Source organism: Ruditapes philippinarum, unplaced genomic scaffold (assembly GCF_026571515.1).
Source record: "Ruditapes philippinarum isolate M1 unplaced genomic scaffold, ASM2657151v2 ctg2529_1_1_1_1, whole genome shotgun sequence".
NCBI classification, from domain to species: Eukaryota; Metazoa; Mollusca; class Bivalvia; order Venerida; family Veneridae; genus Ruditapes; species Ruditapes philippinarum.
In genome coordinates, this window is record NW_026865887.1 from 164849 (window position 1) to 192191 (window position 27343).

The 27343-nt window shown below is 31.7% G+C and overlaps 1 protein-coding gene across 1 annotated transcript; it reads left to right on the top strand.

Moving 5' to 3' along the window:
* Positions 1-3564: 3564 nt before the first annotated feature.
* LOC132730660 (elongation factor G, mitochondrial-like) lies at positions 3565-26857 on the top strand. The gene is made up of 18 exons (XM_060716635.1): positions 3565-3715; positions 9244-9288; positions 10331-10453; positions 10842-10974; positions 11550-11945; positions 12730-12806; positions 13624-13781; positions 14478-14553; positions 15501-15638; positions 17108-17209; positions 19978-20172; positions 20957-21039; positions 21350-21419; positions 22121-22213; positions 22901-22976; positions 23789-23857; positions 24549-24709; positions 25312-26857. Exons 1-18 carry the CDS (start codon positions 3641-3643, stop codon positions 25498-25500), a joined length of 2259 nt encoding a protein of 752 aa, XP_060572618.1. The 5' UTR covers positions 3565-3640; the 3' UTR covers positions 25501-26857.
* The last annotated feature ends 486 nt before the right edge of the window (positions 26858-27343 follow it).

A 27343-nucleotide genomic window follows, 5' to 3' on the forward strand; every position in this document is an offset into this window, starting at 1 on the left:
CATTTAACAGAAACACAAAAGATGCCTTCATAGCTTTGTGGCCAAGATTGCCCCGAAAAGGCATGTTTACGATCACTGACCTGACATTGAGATTATTGTTGTAAAATATGTGGAGATATATAAATTAGCAAATAAAGAAGTCAATTCAATTGTTGTTGAAAACGTCCATATTAGAAAAAAATATTACATATAATATATAACATTTTTATATAAATTTTATTAACATTTAAAATCGAGGTTAAATATCATTCTGAAAATAGAAGAAACACGTGATATAATGCATTTTTAGTTTTCAGTCTAGCTATTTTTATCCTTCATCCAACTGGACTGAGATGCCAAACAGATTTTTTTTTTAAATCACATAATATATTTAAATAATTTTTCAAACTCTTGTGAAGTTAAGATAGGTGGTGGAATAACACACATTTTGTCCGGTTCCTTGTAACACATGGAAATGCACGTCAGGTACACTATTTGCCAATTCACAAAATCAATAAACATTGATGAGATTTGTTTGAATAAAAATTACTTAAATTACGATTAATCATTTTCATAATTTTAAGTAATTCATTATGACATGGTACTAAAACGACCCGGTTGAATGATATTGTTAAGTAGCTGGCAAATAACAACCGGTCACGTGTCAATCTGTTTGACACTTACCGCCTTGCCAATCCGCTTTCAAAGGAATACCAATTGTGTAATATTATGTAATACATGGGTAATAAAATATGATCTTTAACACCCTGCTGTTTTAATTCAAATCATGGTGAAAAAGTCACCTAATGATACCTTTAACAGAGGACTTTTGGTCGTTGAATTTTAAGTCCCGCTAATTTTGTATATGTGTTATAAATATCAATACACGTTTTAAGTACTTACCGCTTCAATTCATCCCAAAATATCTTTTTTCTGGGTGACATAACTTGAAATCTAAAGGTATGCTATCGTTATTGCGCTTTTGCCCTACGCAGAATGCGCATGCGCGAAATACAACATACGTTGCTCTGGAGTTGCTATGGAAAAATCGTACTGTAAACTGGTCTATATCCTATGATTTATAGAGAATATTGAATGGGTGTAAGTTCAATACTGTATTTATTGCACGAGTTGAATAAAATTATATTATGGAAGCCTCTGGCTCATCAGTATTAAGACACTCGAAAGTATATACCTTGATATCAAGACTAGAATGTGTACTGAATTAAATCGTTCAAGAAGCTTGGTTTCAACACAAGGAGCAAATGTTTACCCTGTTGGACAGCAGCATTGCCTGTTAAAAAGTATTGCTTACATTAACACATGATTTGGCTTTATCTTAAATACATATTGCAAATTATTTTCTATCAATGTTATGTGGTAGTAGTTAACCCGATTTTTTGGAGTAAAAAGCCTTAAATTTTTATACTATCTACTAATTATAATACAGAACCAACGTAATAATTTATAAGTATTTTCAACGAAAATATATGGTCAACTGTTCTGTAAGATTTTGTTTTCTCGTTTAGGGCAGACGTTTTCTTTTACTTTTGGACCATTCGCCGCTTATCATGGAATGACACGAAAGTGTCACATTGAAAGGTTTATGTTTACCGCCGTATGGACACATTTGTAGATGTTTCTAAACCATTTTTGGTTTAATGTTGAATTCTGCATAGGCCGGTGCTAGTAGGCATGAACGGTTGTTTGCTAATACAACTACCGTCCATAAACAGGCTCAGTCAAACCGGGTAGCCTGCAGCATTTTAATCTAGTCGTTTTGGGCGTTCTTAATTTAGTGATTTTTTTGTCTTTTTCCAACTGCATCTTTGTCCTTGTTTAGAGAATTCATGACATTCTCAACCTTAAAATGGTTATTTATTGGACCGTTTCTATCACCTACATTTTTGTACAATGATGATACAAGTACAATTCCAAGTTTTCAAATGCCTGGGACAATCCATATTATTGATTTGTTTTCGTTTTTTGTTTGAATTGACGTTGCACCAACAAAATATATGTCACATGGCAACTTTCCAGCTTAATGTTGGAGGAATTATACCAGGTGTCCTTCCGTGCATTATTTCAGACACGAACTGGCACCTGAATAGGAACACGTACAGACGTTCCGTAAGCTAGCTCGATAGCTACCTCAAATTTTGTCATGATTCTAACCAACGGCGGTGACGGGCAAGTAGTTTGAAGCAAGCGACCCAAACCACTCGGTCGGAAAAAAACAATATTAACAAAACAAAAAAAAAAAAAAAAGCGTTAAATAATGTACGTATATGGTATAGTTGCTCATTGTTTGCATATTTATTTTTTATGTAAGTTATATCAAATGATAAACAGGCATGGACATTAATTTTAACACAATACATTTCTAAGTGCAAAAGAAAATCAGAATCAGAATCTTCTGCTGCATTCCACACTCCTTTGAAATTTTAAGTATGTGTGAAGGTAATGCGTGGTGGTCGTAGGACATAAAGTACGTAGTACGATAATTTAAATTACTAATTTTTAAAGTCAATAAAAGCTAAAAACACCTTCTTTTTTCATTGTGTAATATTTTGTTTATGATAGAATCTAAAACAAAAATACGATATATTGTACTTCTTCCTTTACGGAATTAAAATTGTACATCTGTCAATAAATTATTACTCTCAGTCCATTTTCTAAATCTATTAGGCCTATCTAATAGAAAATTTTAGCAAAAACGTTTGTAAGTGTTATCCCTCTATAATTATTTTCATCATTTAAGTCTCTCTTTAAAGGTACTCGCACAATAGTCGAACTAATTGCCCTGTCTAACGGTCCACCCTGTCCGTAATTCTGAATGGGCTTTACAAGAGCGGAAAATTAAAAACTTTGTACATGCATGTATATATAAAGAATGATTGCTGAATTCATTCACCAATGTTGATACTGGTAGAGTACTTAATTAATGTTAAAGGCACGGTAACAATTAATTTGAATTTTTCTACTTTGACTGTGTTATGTTGTATGGATGATAACAAGATTCAAACTATTCTACAATTTATTATAACCATTTAATACATGTTGTTAAGACCAGAGCTCAAGTGAGAATGCCCAGGTATCAGAGAGGCATGATCATATATATAACATAGCATTAATGAATATCAAGTAAAGGGAAGTAATCCCATTAACTATACAGCTAAACATGTAAAGAGTTATCTAATCTTGATATCATAACAGACTGCTGTTTGCGCACAGGGTATTTCAAATAGAATTCTGTTTGAAAGACCCTGCTGCGCAAAATTAAGGATTTGTAATCATGCTTGGATATGAAAAGCATGGTGTGTTTAGCTAGGATTTTTGAGTTTTTAAATTTGACAATATTATAATTTTAGCCATTAGGCCTACTGTTGTTCTTTTTTTTTCTTGTTCTGTTAACAGATGGTATTAATTAGCAAAATTTCATGATTGTAAATTATTTCATAGAACATAACAGTACGGGATTTTGCTTTCCAATAGGATACTGACATTTATTAACGAACTGGTCGTTTCGATTCATTTCGTGAAATAGCTTCCTATTGCACACAAGATTTCAAGCGTTTCAGGCGGTAACCTTGATCACAATATGCGTTTCATGCACCGGTTATGAAAAAAACTATATTGCACTAATTTTCAGTATATTTGTATGAAGCTATCCACAATGAAGATTCTTTTACATTCGAAACATCTTTTACAACATGGATCATTTATTTTCCGCAAGGTATATCATAAACTAAAGAAAAAAAAATTACGTAAATTACTTTCGTCCTCAATTCTGTTCGTAACCACAATTGCAAGGATTTCATTTTTATTTACATTTCTATGGGTACTGAGCCTTTGATTTGCTTTTTTATAACTCAAAGATTTTATTTTTATTGGGTAAATTGGTCCAAATTATTGGGTAATTTCCCAGATACCTGCTTATCTGTAGCTTTGCTGGTGTTTACATTGGTTAAAAATTGACCTGTCTCATCATTCCCCCCCCCCCCCCCCACACACACACCATATCAATTGCGGTGTAGTTACCAATCATTGCGCCAAACACCTGTGCTCCCAAGGGAAACTTAGTCCTTGCCCATTCCTATGTAATCAGATTCAGAAAATGTGTTTCTTTATACACTGAACACCACTAGATCCAATCGACTGTTTCCACCATTAAAGTAAAAGGGCACAGGCTAAAACGCAGACGCTTATGCAGACAATATAGGATATATAGTAAAACGCAGACAATATAGATGTAAAAATATAAATATAAATGTAATTAAAAAAAAACACTTGTTTATTATATCATATCACTATATTGTCTGCGTTTCTTTGCAAGTACTATATACTCTATATCGTCTGCATTTTACTACATGTTCTTTAATGTTAATAAAAAAAAAACATGTCTGCAAAATTCATTTTACTATATATCTATATTGTTTGTGTTTCTTTGCAATTACTGTATACTCTATATCGTCTGCATTTTACTACATGTTCTACACTGTTAATAAAAGAAATACAAGTCAGCAAAATTCATTTTCACTATATATCTATATTGTCTGCGTTTCTTGCAATTACTATATACTCTATATCGTCTGCATTTTACTATATGTTCTATACTGTTAATAAAAGAAATACATGTCTGCAAAATTCATTTTCACTATATATCTATATTGTCTGCGTTTCTCACAAGTACTATATACTCTATATCGTCTGCATTTTACTATATGTTCTATACTGTTAATAAAAGAAATACATGTCTGCAAAATTCATTTCACTATATATCTATATTGTCTGCGTTATATTTCTTTAATTAACAGTGCAGAACATGTAGTAAAATGCAGACGATATAGAGTATATAGTAATTGCAAAGAAACGCAGACAATATAGATATATAGTGAAATGAATTTTGCAGACATTTCCTAATTATGTCATGCTTCATGATTGCATAAAGTTGTTGATGATTGTTTGAAATTGATTAGATTAGTGTCACTTTACATGTGCATAATTAATTGCCTTTAGCCAAAGGGATTAGAGTTACCACCACAGTTTGTCCCCTGTTGATAAGGAAAGTGTGACCACATCCTGTGTATTAGTATATTGCCACTTAATTTAAATGTGTGTGTCTCTTTGTTTCTGCAGAGCACGGATTTATATTACAGGGATCGGACACTCCCAGTTAACCCTATATAAATGCTTAAATATCTTGTCGTGCACCCGATAAAGGTACATCGATTGATAATTTACCGGTACTAAGCGTAAATGCCCGTTCGCAACGGATACCTACTTTACAAAATACCATATAGCTTTTCCATTTATTATCCGATTTTAGAAATTTAAAGTTTATTTTGAAGAAAAATACTTGTTTAATTCAAATATCTAATTTATTTTTTAAAGCTACAGTTTATCTGTCTGCAACGACGATTAAAAAATTAACTTGGCGAAATCCGCGGTAAATTTACATTTTTTATATAAAAAAGCAGGTATTTGAAATTTATTATTATGGTAACATAATAAATTCAATTTCAAAATAAAAAAGGAGCCGATGTAAGTTATTCACAGATGATCAAAGATGCAATATTTAAGATTTATTGGGTCATGTAGTCAAATTTATTAACGCACAATTGTTTTACGGGTAATGTATTGCGGGCTTTACAATTCGCTCAACACGGTGATAATTGAAAAACTTTATTTTCAAACTTTCATTACCAGGTTACATGTGATAATTGCAACACTCAATCTTCAAAAACAAATAGAATTTGAATGTATATTTTGTATGTGCGCGGTCTTTAACTACAGTCCATGGTATGTGTGATAAGAAAATGATTCTGAAAAGGATATATATAAATACAATGTAAATCTATTTTTTTATTAACATTTATAAATGAAATAGAAAATATACAACTAAATTTGTATAGCCATTTCTGTGAAAAATAATGAAAATAAACATATTACAAATAAATCATTTGACGTGAATTGTGAAGGATAACTATGAAAAAAAATCTGTTTCAAAATAAAAAAAAAATATTATAAAACAGCTGTTCCGTATGCAAATAAAAGTTTCTTCTTTGCCAATCTAATGAATTCATCTATATATGAACGCTTGTCTAGAATAATCTGAAGATATATTTAATACACTAATTAGTAGAATATTTACTATATTTATACTAATATACAAGTAATCAAATAAAAAATGTACAAATCATTCGGAAAGAAATCACAGAAATAAAGATAAATTTCAAACATGAATTTCTTTAAAAGTTTTTAAGCAATCAAGAAACACTTTTTTGCATTGCACCCATTAAACCATGTAAAAAATAATTATCTTAATCTGAATCGCGGTAATAATTTGTGCTTGAAGTAAAAGGGCGTCAAAGTGTAGAGAGTATGTCTAAACAATAGGCGAATATTTTCTAAATTAGGTACTCTATTAACTAGGCGTTGCATCATTCTATCGGCATATTTTCATATATTAATACTTTAGCGGCACAAAATAATACTGTATCAATACATTCATATATGTATAATTTTTCACAAAGCTGCAATAACACCACATACTCTTGTGAAAATCTGTCATATTTCGCGCTCCGTGTAACACCTTTATCCTTTGTGCAATTCCGCGCATGCGCGCAACGAGACTTTAAGCTAAACGAAAGTGTCTGATCCTTGTAATGTAAATCCGTGTGCAGAGAAACACATAATTTGATACAGTTATGTTAAAAAAGTATGATTATTGAAAACTTCCAACCACTTTAAGTATATATATCCTAATTTACAGTAGCATATGAAAAAAGTCTTATAGTAAAATGCAGACACTATAGATATATAGTAAATGCAGACAATATGAAACATATAGTAAAATGCAGACAATATAGATATTATAGAGAACATATTTGTTTAAGATTAAATTCATTTTGTAAAATGCAGACACTTTAGATATATAGTACAACGTTTGATAAATGCAGACAATATGAAACATATAGTAAAACGCAGACAATATAGATATATAGTAAAATGCAGACACTATAGATATATAGTACAACTTTTGATAAATGCAGACAATATGTAGCATATAGTAAAACGCAGACAATATAGATATATAGTAAATGCAGACAATATGAAACATATAGTAAAATGCAGACACTATAGATATTATAGAGAACATATTTGTTTAAGATTAAATTCATTTTGTAAAATGCAGACACTATAGATATATAGTACAACTTTTGATAAATGCAGACAATATGAAACATAAAGTAAAACGCAGACAATATAGATATATAGTAAAATGCAGGCACTATAGATATATAGTACAACTTTTGATAAATGCAGCAAAATGTAGCATATAGTAAAACGCAGTCAATATAGATATATAGTAAATGCAGACAATATAGATGTATAGTAAATGCAGACAATATGAAACATATAGTAAAATGCAGACACTATAGATATTATAGAGAACATATTTGTTTAAGATTAAATTCATTTTGTAAAATGCAGACACTATAGATATATAGTACAACTTTTGATAAATGCAGACAATATGAAACCTATAGTAAAACGCAGACAATATAGATATATAGTAAAATGCAGACACTATAGATATTTATAGTACAACTTTTGATTAATGCAGACAATATGAAACATATAGTAAAACGCAGACAATATAGATATATAGTAAAACGCAGACAATATAGATATATAGTAAAATGCAGACAATATAGATATATAGTAAAACGCAGACAATATAGATATATAGTAAAATGCAGACACTATAGATATATAGTACAGTATAGTAGGAGACAGCCAAAAAGCATTAGCCATTAATATATTACTTTCTTGTCCACATTTCTTTTATGTTACAAATTATGCATAGCTAGTATTAAATATTTTATTTCAAATTAATTCAATTAAAATCTAACATAGAATAAAAAAAACCTTTCTTAAATCACTATTTATATATTTATTGTTGATATTATGATACTAATAAAACATTTAAATAAAAACATTTCTAATCTCTAATTAAAATGTTATTTTTGTATCAAATAAATAATTCTTATAAATCTCTTATTTTATGAAGTTAATCTGAAAAAAAAGTGGTGACAAGCCGTTAAGAGTCTAATTCACACCTTCTATTTCTATATTGTCTGCGTTTTGTGAAAACACTCTATATCTATATTGTCTGCGTTTTACTATATATTCTATATTGTCTGCATAAGCGTCTGCGTTTTAGACCGGCCCAAGTAAAAGATAAAGTGCTGCTTTTTTAAATTTGATAGAAATTGTTTAAATATTTTCATTTCAAATAAATTTCTGTCATTGATAGGAAAATTTAAAGCTTTCCATGTGTGATTTTATTTAACCCATATTGACCAGTTAGACTGATAATTTCATGTTCTGATAGGTGCAAGTTGTCTGCTGAAACTGTAGTGATGTGTTATTCTGATGAAAAAAGAATCTACTGAAGCAAAAAAGGACCATCAATTTACAATACATACCACAGTATTATAGAGCACTCCGTTTAAGTTCCCATTCAAAACATGGCTGAAAAAAATAAGAACAATGGTACCATAGGAGACCATCCTACCATTATTTTGACTTAACATTCTGTTGAAAGATTTTGTACTTTACATCTGAGACTATCACCATTTTCTACATAATCCTTATAATATTTGTCTGATAGTACTTTAATTCTGATCACAGATTTTGTTGTGATCAGTATATCTTATATGATCAAAATTCAAATAAGGTCATGCAACATACATTAGCAACCTAGCTCATATGAATTTCACACAATTTTTCTTAAAACAATTTTTTTTTAACATCTTTTGTACGACCATCCCTGAAAAGAGTTAGTAAATAAATAAATTAGTTTTGTACAAATTATTTAATATTAACAAATACATCTGATTTTATTTAATAAAGTTAGATAAAATTTCTTTCTCTCATAGTCACCAGTTTAAAAACATATATACTATTTATATAGGTTATGTTTTAGCTGATGATCGGCTTCAAGGGGAGTGGTGGCCTAGTGGTCAAGGTGTCTGTCTCTCAACCCAGGGATCATGGGTTTGAGCCCTAATTGGGTCACATCCATGTATCTTTATATGACACCAGTACTGGTTGGTTCAAGGAAGCGGTCTCGAAAGTGATTAATATAAGTTGCAAGAACTTGTTTCGCAATAAAGCTTAAATAAACCAAGTTTAAACCAACTGCCACAAAGTTTTTTATCTGATTTATTTATGATTCAATATTTTTCATTGCAGAATTATTTTTACCAAACAGCCTTGTATTCAACTAAAAAAGTTGGGGTAAGTCTATTTTGGATACTTGAATGTTTTGTTGATAATAGCTTGTCTACTTGAAGAATGGTAAGCATATAATAAAAATTACATAAAAACAAGAAATTTTACTTTAAGTTGGTTTACAAATTACAAGGAACAGTAGCTTATAAGCTATTTACCGACAATAACAGAGACATAAAACATATTTACTAACATTTAACAAATCTGAAAAATAAAACATGTAAAGCTTGTATATATATGTAATCCTAACTGTCTTGAATTGTGATGATGCAAGTATAACATACCCTATAGATGTGACAATCAGTCGCACCATAAAGACATTGTCACAATCATAAGAAAGTTCCACTTAAAGTTTTTAAGATAGACTTTTTGATGAGTAATATGGGTTACCTAGCCCTCCCTACTCACCCCTTGTCATGTTTAACAGTTTGTTTTAAGTTTTCATTCAACTTCTACAACTTGATGAATCTTTCAAAGAAATAGTGGAGCTACAAGTATTGTCAGTGTTAGAAGTGTGTACCATTTAAGTCTGTTTTCTCAAAAACTTTCAAAGTTATCCACTTCAAACTTGGTATACATAATTCTTGTTCACTTACACTTTCAAAGTGTGGCATCATAAGAAGAAAATTTAGAAAGTGGTGCCCCTTTTTCCAGTATGCTTTAATTATAAAAATATATGCTATCCAGCTCTGAGAAAAGTTGAGCATGCTGTATGGGGAATGGATAGTATTTTAAATTACTGTCATAATGATGTTGAAGAGGCAAAAGATATTATGATATATGCATAGTGTATCAACCATATTTGTTTGTGAATTTTTAATGAATTTGTAATTACCAGATTTTTCTATGTTTTTAAGTTTTCTTCTTTGAAGGGTGTTCAGAAATATTTGTTTTATGAAGAAATGAAGAAAGTTTAACTTTATTTAAGAAAAAGTCTATTTGTTTTTTAAAAGAGATGAATTTAAATGATACTGATTTAACATTAATGTTGAATCCCATCTTACAATAGACAAGAAAATACCCTAAATTAAATGTTATCTGATAATAGGAAGTGATTAAAGATGTAAACAGAATCAGGAATATTGGTATATCTGCTCACATTGATTCAGGAAAGACAACTCTTACTGAGCGACTTCTATTTTACACAGGACAGGTCGATGAAATGCATGAGGTATGTCATTAGAGTAGAGTCCTTAGAGTAGAATTGTTTTGTTTTTTTCATTTACAATATTGTTATGCTTTCTGCAAAGACAAATGATAAATGTTTGAAGAATTGACCTTTTGAGAGTTTTATGATATTGTTTTCATTATATAGTTAATAAATATTATCAAAATGTGTTTTAAATAACAAGAAGAAAACCATATTAAAACCACATTTGGCCTAAGATATGTTATTTCATATGATATAGAAGAGTGACATCACTCTTAGAAATCCAAGAAATATAACAAGATTCCAACAAGATTACTTTCTATCTTTTTATTATAAGAGAGGAAATCATATAAAAACATACAGTCTTTGACCTTAGAAAATTTTGATAAAGAATCTATCTCTTTTAAAGGTGAAAGGAAAGGATCAAGTAGGTGCTAAGATGGACTTCATGGAATTAGAGCGACAACGTGGGATAACCATACAGTCTGCCGCAACATTTGTCATGTGGAAAGATGTCAATATTAACATAATTGACACACCTGGTATGTGATAACTTTCTTAAATTCAAGTTTGATCCCCAGTTGCTTCATTGTAAATTATATATTTTATTTTTCTTATCCTTCCCAATACTTTTAGAGACTGAATACTTCGTAAGCCTATGCTAGGCTGCTTTAGAAATGTTTGCACATTACATTATCTTTAATGAACAGATGCATGTTCAGTGAACTGAGTCTGCAAATGTCAACTATAAACTTTCATGAGCAGACTTAGTACAACAGAATCTGCAACTGTAATAACAGTCACAATATCAAGGAAGCAGTCATCTTGTATAACTTTAAGCACATTTCTAGGTCCCAAAAAAGGGAGGTTTAGTTTGATATGTACATAAATGGTGGGAAAAACTATAGGACTTTAACTAAGTGTTTCATGAGGAGGTGACAATGTCACTTACTGAGAGCAGATTAGTGTTTGGGGTTACTGTATGCATGTACTATAAGAAAGGGAGTGAAAAAAACATGGAACTTAAATTGAAGTTTTGAATATATACATACAATAAATTATTAAAGATATTACTAGAATGTGATGTAAATTTGTGTGCTTAATTGCATCATTTCAGGTCATGTGGATTTTACAGTAGAGGTAGAGCGTGCATTGAGAGTTTTAGATGGTGCAGTGCTAGTTTTATGTGGGGTGGGTGGGGTACAGAGTCAAACACTTACTGTGAATAGACAGATGAAGCGATATAATGTACCTTGTATAGCATTCATTAACAAACTAGACAGAGGGGGAGCGAATCCAATACGTGTTCTACATCAGATTAGATCTAAGTTAAATCACAATGCAGCATTTCTACATTTACCTATCGGACTAGAAGAAAACCATGAAGGCATTGTTGACTTAGTTAAAATGAAAGCAGTGTATTTTAAAGACCCACATGGTATGAATGTAGTGGAGGATGAAATTCCAGAATACCTGCAAGAAATTTCTGTGAGCAAAAGACAAGAACTGATAGGTAAGGATTTATTTTTTAGCTGGACAACTATTTAACTATTCAAAGAATTAGCAGAGCTATTGTACTCACCCAGGTGTCACCGTTGTCATCACACTTTGGTTAAGTTTTTGCATACAGGGATGTTCTAGTGTCTCAAAAATTACAGAAGGGAATTGGTTAAAACTTCAGACACTTATTTAAGAGCATAATAGGAGGTCACTGTCCAAAACCCATAACTCAAACATGGATTTTGACAGAGTTATAACCCTTTTTGGACTTAAAAGATTCGAAATTATTCAGGCTCTTGTTCTACTATGAAGAACTGAGAATAGTGGATCATGCTGTCCTATTGGCAGCTCTTGTTTCTTTTTTTCTTTTTTCGTTCTGACCCAGTAAAATCAAGATTATATTACATGTATTTATTTGGTAAATTTAACAAGCAATAGTGCTTAGAGTCACATGGTATTGAAATTCTTGATGCCAATAGATATTATTGTCATTGAAATATTTAAAAGAAAAAATCAGTAACAAGTATTTGATTTGTTAAAAGGCAATTAGTCTAAAAACCATGTCTCTGGCACTGCTTCTTTATGATGGAATGCTTCAGTAACCTATAGACAAATTGGTTAGTATTAATTCTTAGATTTTGAGAAAGCTCATTTGGAAGGTAATTGCCTGTTTCTTTACATTACATGTATATGGCAGAAATACTTCTTTCTTTCAAACAGTAGAATAATAGCTAACAAAATGATTAATTTGTGAAAATTTTGGAATAAATATTTCTGTAATTACCTTTTTGTAACAGAATGCATTGCAAATGCTGATGAAACCCTGGGAGAGATGTTTCTTGAGGAGAAGGAGCCAACAAACCAAGACATTATGGTAAGCAATGGGAGAACTTATTCATAAAGCCAAATTCTGCTTGTTCCAATGTAAAAATAAGATAATTTTAATGTATCACAGTATGTGAAAGTATCTTTTTATATCTCCATAAAAACTTAATTTTAACGCCTTAAGATATTGAGACTTTCACAAAACTGCAGCAATAAAGCAATCTTTGCATGGTGTCATTAGGGGAGGTCTGTAGGCCAATATGACTGACTTAAATACATTTTTTTACGACTGTAAAACTTAGTAAACACCCTTTGTTGTGTGGAATAAAACCCAATAATGACTGCCTCAAAACATGATCAGTGCTTGTGAGTCTTCTTAACTTTGAAAAGTTGACAATAGTATCAGGTACAACAATGGTAGGTGAATGAGCTTGCAACTCATTTTTATCTTGACTAATCGAAGAATAGGGATAACTATTGTACTCACCCTGGTGTAGGCGTCCATGTCACAAATTGGTTAAGTTTTAACGAGATGAGTTGCTGGTTAGTTAAACCTGTGATCAAAGGTCACCTAAAATAGAAACCAAACAAAGTCTTTTGAGACAACTGGCCTTTATTTTTGGGTAACTTTGTTCTATTAAATCAATGATTAGTTTCTAATTACAGGGTCATTTTTGTTCAGAGGTGGTCTTTAACACAAGTTTGGCACTACCTGGAAATGAATCAGATTCATCTATTTTTAAACAATCTTGTTTAGTTCATGTTGGAATGAATCACCCTGGCATTTGGATTTCCCAATTCATGATATAATCCAAAAATAGATGTTATTTCTCCATCTCTGTAAGCAGTTTGTTTTCAATTTGCAGGACGCAATACGACGAGCGACTTTAAAGAGAGAGTTTACACCAGTTATGTTAGGGACAGCATTAAAGAACAAAGGGGTGCAGCCACTCTTGAATGGAATTCTAGACTATTTACCTAATCCATCAGAGGTCACAAATTATTGTTTGGACAATAGTTCTGGGTAAGTTTTGTGCTACAATTAAAGCAGCTTTCAGTTTTTCTTAAGGTTAAATATCTTATTTTTAGATCAATCTTTTCATATAATTGTCAAATCGAAAGAATTAAGGTGGAAAATATGCCGTTTTTTTAAATATATAAATAATAGGGAAACCCTCGATACCTCTTATCTACCAGTCCACTCTCTATATGTAAGTAAGTAAAGCGGACGCTTCATTTTCTGATCTTCTATTTTTAGAAACGAACAACACTGTTGTGTTATAAATAGCACTCGGGACATTGTGTTGAAGGTTAAATAGTGATATGATGTACTTTTCTAAGATAAAGTTACTGAAATACTTATTTTGAAACAAGACAGAATTGTTTTTCCAACAAGAAATAAAAGCTGAAGGTCACTTTAAGAGATTGTCCTATTCAAATTGATAGAAAAATAACAAAGTAATAAGAGACGTAATAACATAGTGTCTGTTGTTATCCACAATGTTTGTATTATGTGAGAATTATAAGTAAAATATTACTATTTCACATATTGTATATGGATATATTACATATTAACACAACACTTTTACTGTTTAAATCTAGATATGTCAATTTTACAAATTTGATGGCGTTTAGGTTTATAAAATCCAGAAAGATGTATTTTTGTATTCCTTTCTTTTTTTAATAGCAAGATATGAAATTGTATTGTTTTTATTTTCAGAGAAGAAGTGAAAACTGTCATGGATTCTGATAGAACTTTAGAGCATCCATTTATTGGACTTGCATTTAAATTGGAGGTGATTATTTTTTGGAAAATTTGTAATGAAATTACAGATTGTTATTATAATAAAGATTGTAATATCATGTCTGCCTGCTTACCTCAATAGGGACAGGATGGGACTTGAAATCTAGCGATTGCTAGTTTGAAATTGAGGCATATATATCTGTGACTATTGTTCTTGGACGTTGATTGTAACGGTCATTTGTATCCCATTGCTGATGAAAACATCATGTGGGATTAGTAGTCAGTCATTAATTTTGCTGGGAAAGTGGTTATTACTAATCACTGGTTAGTTATCCTGGAAAACCATTTAGGTGGGCTGACAGCTAAGATTTTATAAAGAAATGTATGTATGTTTTAATCGGCATAAAAAACCAAATGAACAGCAGACGGTCTTGTTATTTAACATAACAATTAAAGGTTGACAATATAGCATGAAATATTTTGCAATTCATTTTATCATACGTGGTATTTTTATATTAAAGGTTGAAACTTGACTCTAAGAGTACATGTTTGTAGATCTAATATTTGTTACTGGTTGAGTAGATTGTGTTAGGCCAAGGTTACTCATAGAACACTTAGAAGGCCCCAAGTATTATCCTTCTTAGAAAATATTTATGTGAACTAATTTCAAGTTCTAGGTGAATCATACTCTTTAAATAATTGACCGTTTTATTATATACCTTATCCCAGGTACATGTTTAATCCTTAAGTAGTGAAAAATATGAAAAGAATCAAGCAATGTGAAACTTAATCTGACTTCTGTGTCCTAAAGATTATATTAGCAGATCATGAATCATGCTACTCCCACCCCAAACAACACTGTGCAGGATTCAAATTATATTGTGGTCTATGTTGGATTCTCCTTTGTTAGGAAATTAGTCATGCCACTTTACACAATAGTTCATTTGCTATAAACTATGACATGACATAAATCTGAAAATGTGCCCTTTAATTATACAGGCTGGAAGATTTGGTCAGCTTACTTATATGCGTGTGTACCAAGGTGGAATGCAAAGAGGTGATGTAATTTTCAATACAAGGACTGGCAAGAAAACTAAAGTCTCAAGACTTGTCAGAATGCATGCTGATGAGATGCAGGTATTTTTCTTTTATTCTTAATATTTTTTCAGCCTTTTTGTACTATAATGCAAAAAGCACAATTGATCAAGTTGTAAATTTCATATCCTTGTATCGCAACAAGTGTGCAGCCTCGTATATTGAGGAGTAAGCCCCTTTGGAACATATCAGTCAGAAATAATTACATTATTACTTTATATGCTTTGCGTGGCCACTTATTTTGATCCAAAAGAACCACAAAATACTAAAATGAATCACTAGTTTGTGCTATAGTGGCAGGGACTGCACTGCGTTCAGGGCGAAGTCAGGCGAAAACTTCGCCGTAAATATTTTCACTTCGCCCTATATGATATGAAAAGCAAAATTCTAGTCGCCCTAAAATCTCTATGAAATGTCTGACATGTATATTTCTCCACTCGATAATACTGCTTGGAGGCAGATTAAATTGTGTAATCTGACGTAATTAGCACACACGCTGAAGCGTGACCATAGCGACATTTGGAATTCACACTTGGAAATCCACATCGCTAAAAATAGCCGGTGATTATATGGTAAATTAAAGCTGTGAAAAACCCTGATATGAATGCAGCAGATGATAAAAACATGAAAAAGCAAGCTAATTGATAATTAAGTTACCTCAAACGTATATTTGTGTCTTATTTACAATATCCCTTGATTTACAGTAGTCCCTAAACGTTTTGTTTGATTTACAATTTCCCCTGTATGTCCTGTTTGATTTACTAGTTCCCCTATATGTCCTGTTTGATTTACTAGTTCCCCTATATGTCCTGTTTGATTTACAATATCCCATATACGTTTGTTATCACCATTACATTTATGATAGTAATATTCATCATTAAAACTGATGTAAATTGATAGAATTTGGATAATTATTATGAATTAAAGAACTTTTCTTCTTAATAAATTGCATTTAAAAGTTAGAGTCAGAAACTGTTGAACCTAAAAAAAAAAATTTAAAATGTTATTAATGTAAATCAAATGCTTAAATAAACTTTATTGAGCAACTAGTACTTCATTAAATATCATCATAGCGATTTTCAAATACACATTTGTTTATTTTCCATGCCATATACATGTATATTTTATATGCATGTACATATAATGGTGTACATGTATATTTTGTGAAATAAAATTAGAAAAAAAAATCCAATGATATAACTCGATTTGATGATCACTTCTCCCTAAATTTCAAAACTTCTCCCTATTTTTCCTGAAGGGAGAAGTCACTTCTCCCTAAATTTTCAGTCCAAGGTAGTCCCTGCTTGAGTATAATTTAAATGTTTCCTGGATTAGACAGAACTCTTTTAATGAGGCTGTATTTCGTTTGGATAACTATGTTGTGTGGAGTGATATGAATTCAGAAGTTTCATTTTTAGACCATATCTTTATTTTTGATTCTCTTGAACTATATTGTTTAGTACTATTAATGCTACTTACCTATTTTGTGTTGTTAACTTGATATTGTTCAGGATATACCAGAGGTTTATGCTGGCGATATATGTGCTCTATTTGGAATGGATTGTGCCAGTGGTGATACTTTTGTTACTAAGGGAAATATGAACTTATCTATGGTAAGTCACATACTCATCTTAATACATAATATTGTCACGGAAATGCAGTAACGGGTTAACTCATATTAAATTCAACAGAAGTTAGCCTGTTATTGCACTAAGGTGTGATATACAGCTTGTAAGATAGGTGAATAGAGCAAAATAAGTAGATAAATATGTATATAAATAAGTGATGTTTAGCATGTGATTTTACTTTAAGTTGAAATGATAATATTTTGATTACAAGCATTAATTAGAATGACGGAAGTTTTAAATTTTCTGCTTTAAAACCAAAATATAGTATTTCAAATCAGTATTTAAACTAGAACTATCACTAAATGTGATTAATACCCCCACAAGTCTGCTTCGGAAATGAGGATGTTACTAGTAACAGAATACCTTGTAAAAGAATTGAAACATAGAGTTATGGTTGTGGGCAATTAAAGATAATTGTGGTTCATGTATGTTGCATTTCCTTTCAATGTGGTTGGCCATTGATGAAGTTTAATTGAATTACTCTGTAATAAGTCCAGAAAGACAAAGAAAAAGAACAAATGGCAATAACTCTATAAATACTGAAGATAGAGTTATAGTTCTTGTGCACTGCACTTCCTCTTATTGTGCTTGACCATTGTATGAAGTTGTTTTGGATTCCAACCAGTACGTTTTAAGTTATGCTCCGGACAAGGAAAAGTATCAAAGGGCAGTAACTCTGTATTTTGTCAAAATGGAGTTATGGCTCTTGTGCACTGCACTTCCTTTGAATGTCCTTGACAACTGTATGAAGTTGTACTTAATTCCAAACAGTAGTTTTCAAGTAATGCTCTGGACAAGGAACAGTAACAAAGGGCAATAACTCTGTAATTAGTCAAGATGGAGTTATGGTTCTTGTGCACTGCACTTCCCCTTATTGTGCTTGACCATTGAATGAAGTTGTTTTGAATTCCAACTAGTTGTTTTCAAGTCATACTCTGGACAAGGAAAAGTAACAAAGGGCAGTAACTCTGTAATTAGTCAAGATGGAGTTATGGTTCTTATGCACTGCACTTCCTCTCAATGTGCTTGACCATTGTATGAAGTTATAATGAATTCCAACAATAAGTTTTCCAGTTATGGTCCGGACAAAAGAAAGCAATGGAAAAGTAACAAAGGGCAATAACTCTGTAATAAGTCAAGATGGAGTTATGGTTCTTGTGCACTGCACTTCCCCTTATTGTGCTTGACCATTGTATGAAGTTGTTTTGAATTCCAACCAGTAGTTTTAAAGTCATGCTCTGGACAAGGAAAAGAAACAAAGGGCAGTAACTCTGTAATAAGTCAAAATGGAGTTATGGTTCTTGTGCACTGCACTTCCTCTCAATGTGCTGGACCATTGTATGAAGTTATAATGAATTCCAACAATTAGTCTTCAAGTTATGGTCCGGACAAAAGAAAGCAATGGAAAAGTAATAAAGGGCAATAACTCTGTAATTACTTTAGATAGAGTTATGGTTCTTATGCACTGCACTTCCTCTCAATGTGCTTGACCATTGTATGTAGTTATATTGAATTCCAACCATTAGTCTTCAAGTTATGGTCCGGACAAAAAAAGAAGGCAATGGAAAAGCAACAAAGGGCAATAACTCTGTAATTACTTTAGATAGAGTTATGGTTCTTGTGCACTGCACTTCCCCTTATTGTGTTTGACAATTGTATGAAGTTGTTTTGAATTCCAACCAGTAGTTTTCAAGTTATGCCACGGACAAGGAAAAGTAACAAAGGGCAATAACTCTGTAATTAGTCAAGATAGAGTTATGTTTCTTACGCACTGCACTTCCTCTCAATGTGCTTGACCATTGTATGTAGTTATATTGAATTCCAACCATTAGTCTTCAAGTTATGCTCCGGACAAGGAAAATGCAACGGACAAAAAAAAAGCAATGGAAAAGCAACAAAGGGCAATAACTCTGTAATTACTTTAGATAGAGTTATGGTTCTTGTGCACTGCACTTCCCCTTATTGTGTTTGACAATTGTATGAAGTTGTTTTGAATTCAAACCAGTAGTTTTCAAGTTATGCCCCGGACAAGGAAAAGTAACAAAGGGCAATAACTCTGTAATTAGTCATGATAGAGTTATGGTTCTTGTGCACTGCACTTCCTCTCAATGTGCTTGACCATTGTATGTAGTTATATTGAATTCCAACCATTAGTTTTCAAGTTATGCTCCGGACAAGGAAAATGCAACGGACGTCTGGACCGACCGACCGCCCGACCGACCAACCGACCGACCGACCGACCGACCACCGGGTGACTCCTATATACCCCCCCAAACTTCGTTTTTGGGGGTATAATAATGAAAGAAATACAAATTGTTTATTGAGTGTGTTGCTTTTTAGATGTTGATTTTGGAATTGTATTGTACATACAACATTGTTATATTAGAAACTTCAACAAATTTCGTATTTCGATCTGTTTGTTAACCTTTTTGATAAAATGCCTGTTTTGTGGTTCAAAATGCACATTTTTGTGCATCATTGATTACGCAGACTAAGTGTGTATTTATGTGGGTGCAAATCTGACAAACTTGATAAAGATATGTTTGATATTATACATTACAAGTCATGTAGCAAATCTATTTCTTCTATTCGTGGAGTGTTGGTATTTAATCGGAGTGGCTTCTAAAAAGCCTTAGATTATGCCAAAGTTGTATTTGCAATCTTTTCTTGTGGAAAAGCTTGCAGGCTATTACCATATGACTTTGACTAAAAACTGCACTGAAGATAAAAAAGCTGTTTATTTTTATATTCAGGAATCTATGTATGTAGCAGAACCTGTGATATCTATGTCAATTAAACCGGCCAAGAATGAACATATAGAGAACTTTTCAAAAGGAATAGCAAGATTTACTAAAGAAGATCCGACATTTAAAGTTCACTGGGATGATGATATAAAAGAAACTATTGCATCAGGAATGGGAGAATTGCATCTGGATATTTATGGCCAGGTAGGGAAAATATTCTAATGATTATGCAGGTATCTAGGATTAAGATAGGTTAACTCTGATTAAGGTAGGATGATTAGAATTAAGTTAACTCAGTCTAATTATCTTGATATTCAGTCAACACCAGTATGGGTTTCAAAAAAATTCTAGGAGCAGGTGAATTTTATGATTGTGAGGATTCTACTACACTTCTACTACTTAAAGCCCAAAGAAACAGAAAAACATATTATTTACTCATGTAAAATTTCTTGAAGAAGATTAACTTCTACATTTGCTAAATTTTTGTATGAAATTATTGTGCGCTAAATTTGAAACTGTCCACTTTAAAGGTGAGAATATTCTGGTTGAACTAGTAATACTACCTATGCTAGCTTTATAGTAGTGACATGAATAAGTTATGTCTACTTGCAAAGCTCAATAGGAAAAAGCATCGTATTTGTAATTCAAGGGATGCTGGTTCAATCCTCGAGCAATTGAGTTGTAATTTCTTACTAAATATTGATCTAGGATATGAAGTTAAATGGTCATTTGTCTCTCATCACAGATTCAGAAGTTGTGGGATTAGCAGTCTGTTACTTGCAGAGAAATTGCTAATAACTAGTGAAGTAGACGAGCATCACAGAGAGCCATTTAGGTGCAACCAGCTCAGAAAGATGACCAATAATGTGTTAAAATCAGAATAAAAAACAAAAACAAATAAATAATTCATTACTGTTTAAATAACTATGATTTTTTTCTGGTCACTTGTAACGGAAAAGTGAAAAATAAAACATATCCTTTTTTTCAGAGGCTTGAAAGGGAGTTCAACTGTAAAGTGATAATGGGAAAACCTAAAGTGTCATTTAGAGAATGTATAGTTTCACCTGTAGAGTAAGTATGTCACATCATGCATCATCCCCAAAATCCTCTTGGATAATTTTATTCCAACTTAACTATAACTCTGTGTTAAAATAATCTTGAAATTTGATTAAGGCAAAAATATTCAGTTTAAAATTCTTTTCTAATCCATTACTAGATTTTCTTTCACAATAGGTTTCTTAGACTTATTTAATAAGCTTGGGTAGTTAGAAATGCCAATCTGAAATGCAAATGGAGTGGGGGCATATGTGTTATGTGGACACATTTCTAGTTATAGTATGTGAAAAGGTGAATTAAAGGTCATGTTGATGTTCTTTTTCAGTGTTGAATATCAACATAAGAAACAGTCTGGTGGTCGTGGTGAATATGCTAAAGTTATTGGAACTGTGGAGGTAAGTTAAAGATTTAGAAAACTATCTTTCTTGGCAAGAAGCCCTTGGTTGTGGCAACAACCCCTCATCACAGTGAATTTCCAGACATTCTAGTGATCTTCCTATCAGCCAGCTTGAGGCTTATTCAACCAAGGTCTCTACTGTGTTTATTGGCCATAGTTTATTTAGCTTGCTATATTTACTTTTTGTGTGAAGGCTTGCTGTGGTTGATTGAAAACCTGTCTGTAACTTTGAAAACTTTCATTAGAGGAATTTGGCAAATTGACATTGTATTTGAGACTTTAATTAAAATGATAGTGAATGTCATGTCATGAAGTAATATTTTGTAAGCTGTTGGCCATGATTATTATTTGTAACAGATAGAACATAAATGCAATACCGTTGATGTATTGCAGCACAAGATGAGAATGATATAGATACAATATTGCTGTTACCACATCACTACCTGGTGTCTAGCCACAGAAACTCATCTCACAAAGAGACTATCAATTATGATGACCAATTTCACATATTTGGTTTTCTGTTGATAATTGTGAAAAACTTGACAAAAATTGCTTTTTAATTACCAATATAATCGCAAAAATATTTTATATTTTGATAATGATATACTGTACTCTAGTACATGTATACTCAAGTGTACAAACAAAGGGCATTTAAAGCCATTCAATAATTTATTCATTGTATTTATTACTGAATTTCAGCCTTTACCTGTAGAGAATAATACCAAGATTGAATTTAAAGATAAAACAGTGGGAACTAATGTACCAAAGAATTACATACCTTCAATTGAAACTGTAAGTATATCATGTATTTTATAGAATTTTTTCCCTGACATAATGATCCTCAAGTGGCCAAGTTGATTCTTAGTCTGCAACAGGTCATACATCATTGTGTACATGGTAGAATAATCCTTTCCGCAAGTTGACCTTGCTCTGTACAGGTAGCATAGACATTTTGTTGCAGCTAACTTTCAGAGAGCTGAACTTATAAGGTTAAAGATTGGCAAGTGGAAACAGGAATGGATTAAATAGTGTTTCAATAAGCTTATAGCTTCCAACACAATCAAACAAATGAATAAGTATAAACTATAGATTGGTAAAAGTAATGTTAATGTAAAAGACAGGTTGACTAAGTGGCAATGGTTGCTGATATGTATTTACTTGCAGCTCGAATTTGCAAGTTCAGAACTTGTCTTTAACAAGAGATAAGCAGCAAAGGTTGTTTCTAACCAAGTATTTGTTTGAATTTAATGTGTAAAGGTGGTATATATTTATTCTCATTTGACTTGTACAGTGTACATTCAAAGTTTGTAATTGTAATTGTTTAGTAGGATCATTTGAAGTTGATTTTTAAATGTTTCTTATAAAATTGTAAGTTAAGAGTGTATGATGTAAGTTGTAAGTAAAGAGTTTAATATGTAAGTAAAATAAAAAAGTAAAAAGTTTTTGAAAGTTTCTACTAGTTATGTATGTTTGTTATAGGGATACAGAGATTATTGTGGGAAGGGTCCCCTAGCTGGACAGAAAGTATCAGGAACATTGTTTGTATTAAAAGATGGTATGTTATTATATAACCTCTTACTTTAATGACGTATGCCACAGTGTCATGTAGACATATGATATATATTAGTTATAGAGCTTTTTGACTGGTTATATGCCCCTATATAAACGGTTGTTTGCATATATAACCTGAACTGGTGGGTGAGGGTTATATTGCAAACAGTCATTTGTATAAGGTCATATAACCTGTCAGGAATCTTTATAACAAATTTATAATAAATCAAACTTCCTTTTTTAGAGAAAAAATTGTGATTTCTTTATGAATTGACATCAGCTGTGTATATAAATTTAATCTATTTAAATGTCACAATTGTCCAATGACAAGCAACGTCACAAACATGCAGTATTATATAAGCATAATGACATCTGTGTATTAATGTTTATTTAGACTTAGATCTTTGAACGTGATAACAGAAACATTTGAAATAAAGAAAATGAAATGGGGAGGGATGAAGGCCTATATCATTCGGATGATAATTGTACGTCACTGTTTAAGACCATTACCTCTAGTATAGATTTATAAACTGAATTATACCCATTGGTGTACAAAAAAAATTTCTTTTCATTTGACAATGACAGATGGTATTTATCATAATTGAAGCTTACTTCCCAGAACCTTTAACTCTAAACAGTAATTTTCCATTGTTAACCTAGAACATTACAGCATTACCCAAGTTTCTGTTTTACTATCAAGCACAGGGAACAGTCTTGTGTACTATCCAACACCCAACTCTTGTTCTAAATTTCTAGGCATAGATAATACTTACATTATATACATGTATGTATAATACACTTGCTCTTGTATTTAAGGTGATCACCATACAGTAGATTCTAGTGACTGGGCTTTCCAGCAGGCAGCACATGGAGCAATGAAGCAAGGTAATGTATGTTGTGGTAAAAGACATGGCTGATACATAAATTCAGTCAGGTAAAGGTTAAAAACCCAGCCAAACAGAAACAAAGATATTTAACTTGCAGTCATGCCAATATTTAAACAATATTAAGTGGATACAAATTTATTTCAGTTTGATTGTGATGGAAGCTATAAGCTTATTGAAACACTCTTGAATCTGTTCCTGGAACCAACCAGTACTAAGCAATGAATGTAAAGTTTTTTTGCTCAGACAAATGAATATCATATATATTTGAATATATTTTAAATGTTATTATTCAATGTCATGATGTATGTTTCATAAAACTCCACAGTTCAGATGAAGATATAGGGCGTTTGTGGCCGAGTGGTTAAGGTTGGTCACTTCAATCCACTTGCCCCAAACCACTATGTGTTCGAATCCCAGCAGAGACTTTGGACTCTTTCATTTGTGGAAACTATCCAGCTAGTTTACTAAACATCGGTGGTTCTTCTCTGATGCCCATTTTTGTCTGAAATAATGCTTGGAAGGGTACTAAAGCCCTTCCTCCACCAGTAAAGCTGGAAAGTTGCCATATGACATGTACTGTGTTGGCGTGACATACAATCCCCCCCCCCCCCCCTGTTCCTCCGCTCCCCCACCCCAAAAATATTTGTAGATATGATGTAGTATGTTAAACACTGTCATGTTTCTTTTAGCATTTGATAATGGACACTGGCAGATCTTGGAACCAATAATGAATGTGGAGGCCAATGCTCCGGAAGAATTTCAAAGTGCAGTGATGCAAGGGCTGTCTAACCGGAATGGTATTGTGCTGGGAACAGATAGTAGTGACGGATATTTCACTGTGTATTGTGAGGTAAGGAAAGAAATTTTAAGACCCCAAAAATACTTGTGTTTGTTTGTAAATTTTGAGACCATAAATTTATATGTAAATTTTGTATATACAAAAATGATATTGTTGAAGATCCTGTAATACAATTTTTTTATGGTTTTATATCATAAATATGATGCTCAAATTAATATTTATCAATTTTGTAAGTTCAAAAAAGCATTATTTATAAAGATATTACCGAATTTAATATTTCATGTAAATAAAGGGAGGTAATAAAAAATTTATTTTCTATAAAGATTAGGTCAAATTTTTCAAAAAGAAATGCATGCATATATTTAAATGATTAAATATAATATGTACAAATATTTGAGTACATATTTTACATATTCTTCGATGTTTGAAAATTGTTTTATAAGCATGATTATAAATATATACAAATATATAATTTCATTTAAGTGTGGTATACAACCTCAATTACAACATACAGGATCTTAAAGATTGATAAAATGTATTGTATAATAGTTGTATAATATCTACAGGTAACCCTTAAACATTAGTCAGTATTTTATTAGACAGTATCTGTTGTTTACGATCAATATAATTAAATTTTTTGTTACCTTTAATAGGTACCACTTAATAACATGTTTGGATATTCCTCGGAGTTGCGGTCACAGACACAAGGTAAAGGTGAATATACAATGGAGTACAGTCAGTACTGTCCGGCACTTCCAGCCACACAACAAGAACTAATCGCACAATATGAGTTGGAGCAACAGGAAAACACACATCAGAAAAAGAAGAAAAAGAAAAATTGATGATAATTTAATTTGTAGAAAAAAAATTCACGACTAAGTCCAAACCAAATGGGAGAGTGATAACAGAGTGATGAGTTTACATTTAGTATTGGGTTTTTTATGTACAAACTTGACGAAACCTTCAATACTTTCTCCTTATTGGTGTCATCGTTAACTTGCTTAGAATTTTGGATGGACCACTTTTAATTTATATGATTACTGAATTCATATTGCATAAATGTGTGGAGAAGTGTCAAGTGGTCCCACAATATGACAATAGATTACATAAAAACTTTTCTTCATACCCTATGTGATATTTTCGTCAGTTTTCTCAAATTCTGATGATTTTTTTAAAATTTTTGTTTGTCAAGCAAATCTTTTCACTCTGTTGAAATCATCTTTGTTAAGCTTGCTAATGTGTTTTTATTTCAATCATAGATATTTATTATGACATAGTTAAAATGATTATGTTACAATGTTTATCAAGGCAAAATTGTGTTCTTGTTTTTTTCTTGTTAATTTTCATTCATTCAAGATATTTGATAATTTTTTTTGGAAAAATCATATTGATTTGAACCTTTTTACTGATCATGATTTAAAGATTACAATGTTTATCATAAACTGATATCAGACTCTGTGTTAGCCAGAATGTCTGGGAAAATCAAACTGAAAAAAATGGCCGCTGTGGTAGTTTCTTGATAAAATTTAAGGGCTTTTATGTATGAGAGAGCTATTAAAGTGGCATATAGAAGTTTGAAGGTCATATCTGGGAGCCTCAATCATGCAGGAATCATGTATATGATTATAGGTATAGGGGGAGCAGGGAAACACGAAATTTACTCTACAGGTCATTAAATTAGCTGTAATTTTATCATGCAATTCAGAAAAACAAATTACAGAGTTACATTGCTGAGGCTTGTAGTACTATTTGATATTTTGTAATATGAGTATTTTCCTTGTCAAAATGTACAGTTGTAAAAAAAGTAAATTATTTTTAAAACTTACTGATATTTGTTATACATTTTTCCTTGAATGAGAATGACAAAAAAGTGGAATGATACAGTTCTTTGTTGTCCTTCAAAGTTATGTAAAAAGAAACCATCTTATTAGCAAAAAAGTACCGATAATATCCCTATAAGTGCTGGACCAGAAAGCATTAAGTCTTTGCCACCAGTATAGAGCCAGACCAGCCTGTACATCCGTGCAGTCTGACCAGGCTCTATACTGTTGGCTGACAAATTTTAAATATTCAAATTGATATACCTAAAATTGATAATGGACAGTCCCAAAAATGGAAGTGGGACAAGTCCATTTAAGATATTCAGCATGTTCAGGGATATAGTTTCTGTATTGTGAAACAATAAAGAAAAAATATAAATTTGTTACCTTAGTTTTGACATAGATTTCTGTGTATTATCATCACATATACTTATAATAACTGAATAGGAAATATTCTGTTTTTGAAGGATTAAATAACAAGCCAAGTTTTACACCACAAAGAAATATTTTAAAGTTTGCAGTACAATATTGCAGCAGAGGATTTGGGGTCTTCAACAATTATGTAGAGACTTGTGTCATGTGCAAATGGTTGAATATTTGCTTTAATATTAGAGAAACAATGTGGTCAATGTATATTAGAAAGTGCAGAGGGCCTAAGATGGACCCCTGGGGTACTCCAGTGGTGCTGTTTAAAAGTGATGAAGAAATATTTGATACAATGACCCTTTTCTTTCATATCAGCAGGATAAGATGAGAACCACTGAAGAAGAGAACCTTATATGCCAGTTTGTAGAGGTTAGATATATTATAAAAGACTGCAAAACTTTCACTTCCTAGAAAACTTGATTGTTGCGGAACAAGGGCA

Coding starts and splice junctions, on each gene's coding strand:
- LOC132730660 (XM_060716635.1), top strand. CDS start 3,641: ATGAAGCTATCCACAATGAAGATTCTTTTACATTCGAAACATCTTTTA. Junction 11,946..12,729: donor CAAAAGACAAGAACTGATAG/GTAAGGATTTAT, acceptor TTTTTGTAACAG/AATGCATTGCAAATGCTGAT. Junction 15,639..17,107: donor TGCATGCTGATGAGATGCAG/GTATTTTTCTTT, acceptor GATATTGTTCAG/GATATACCAGAGGTTTATGC.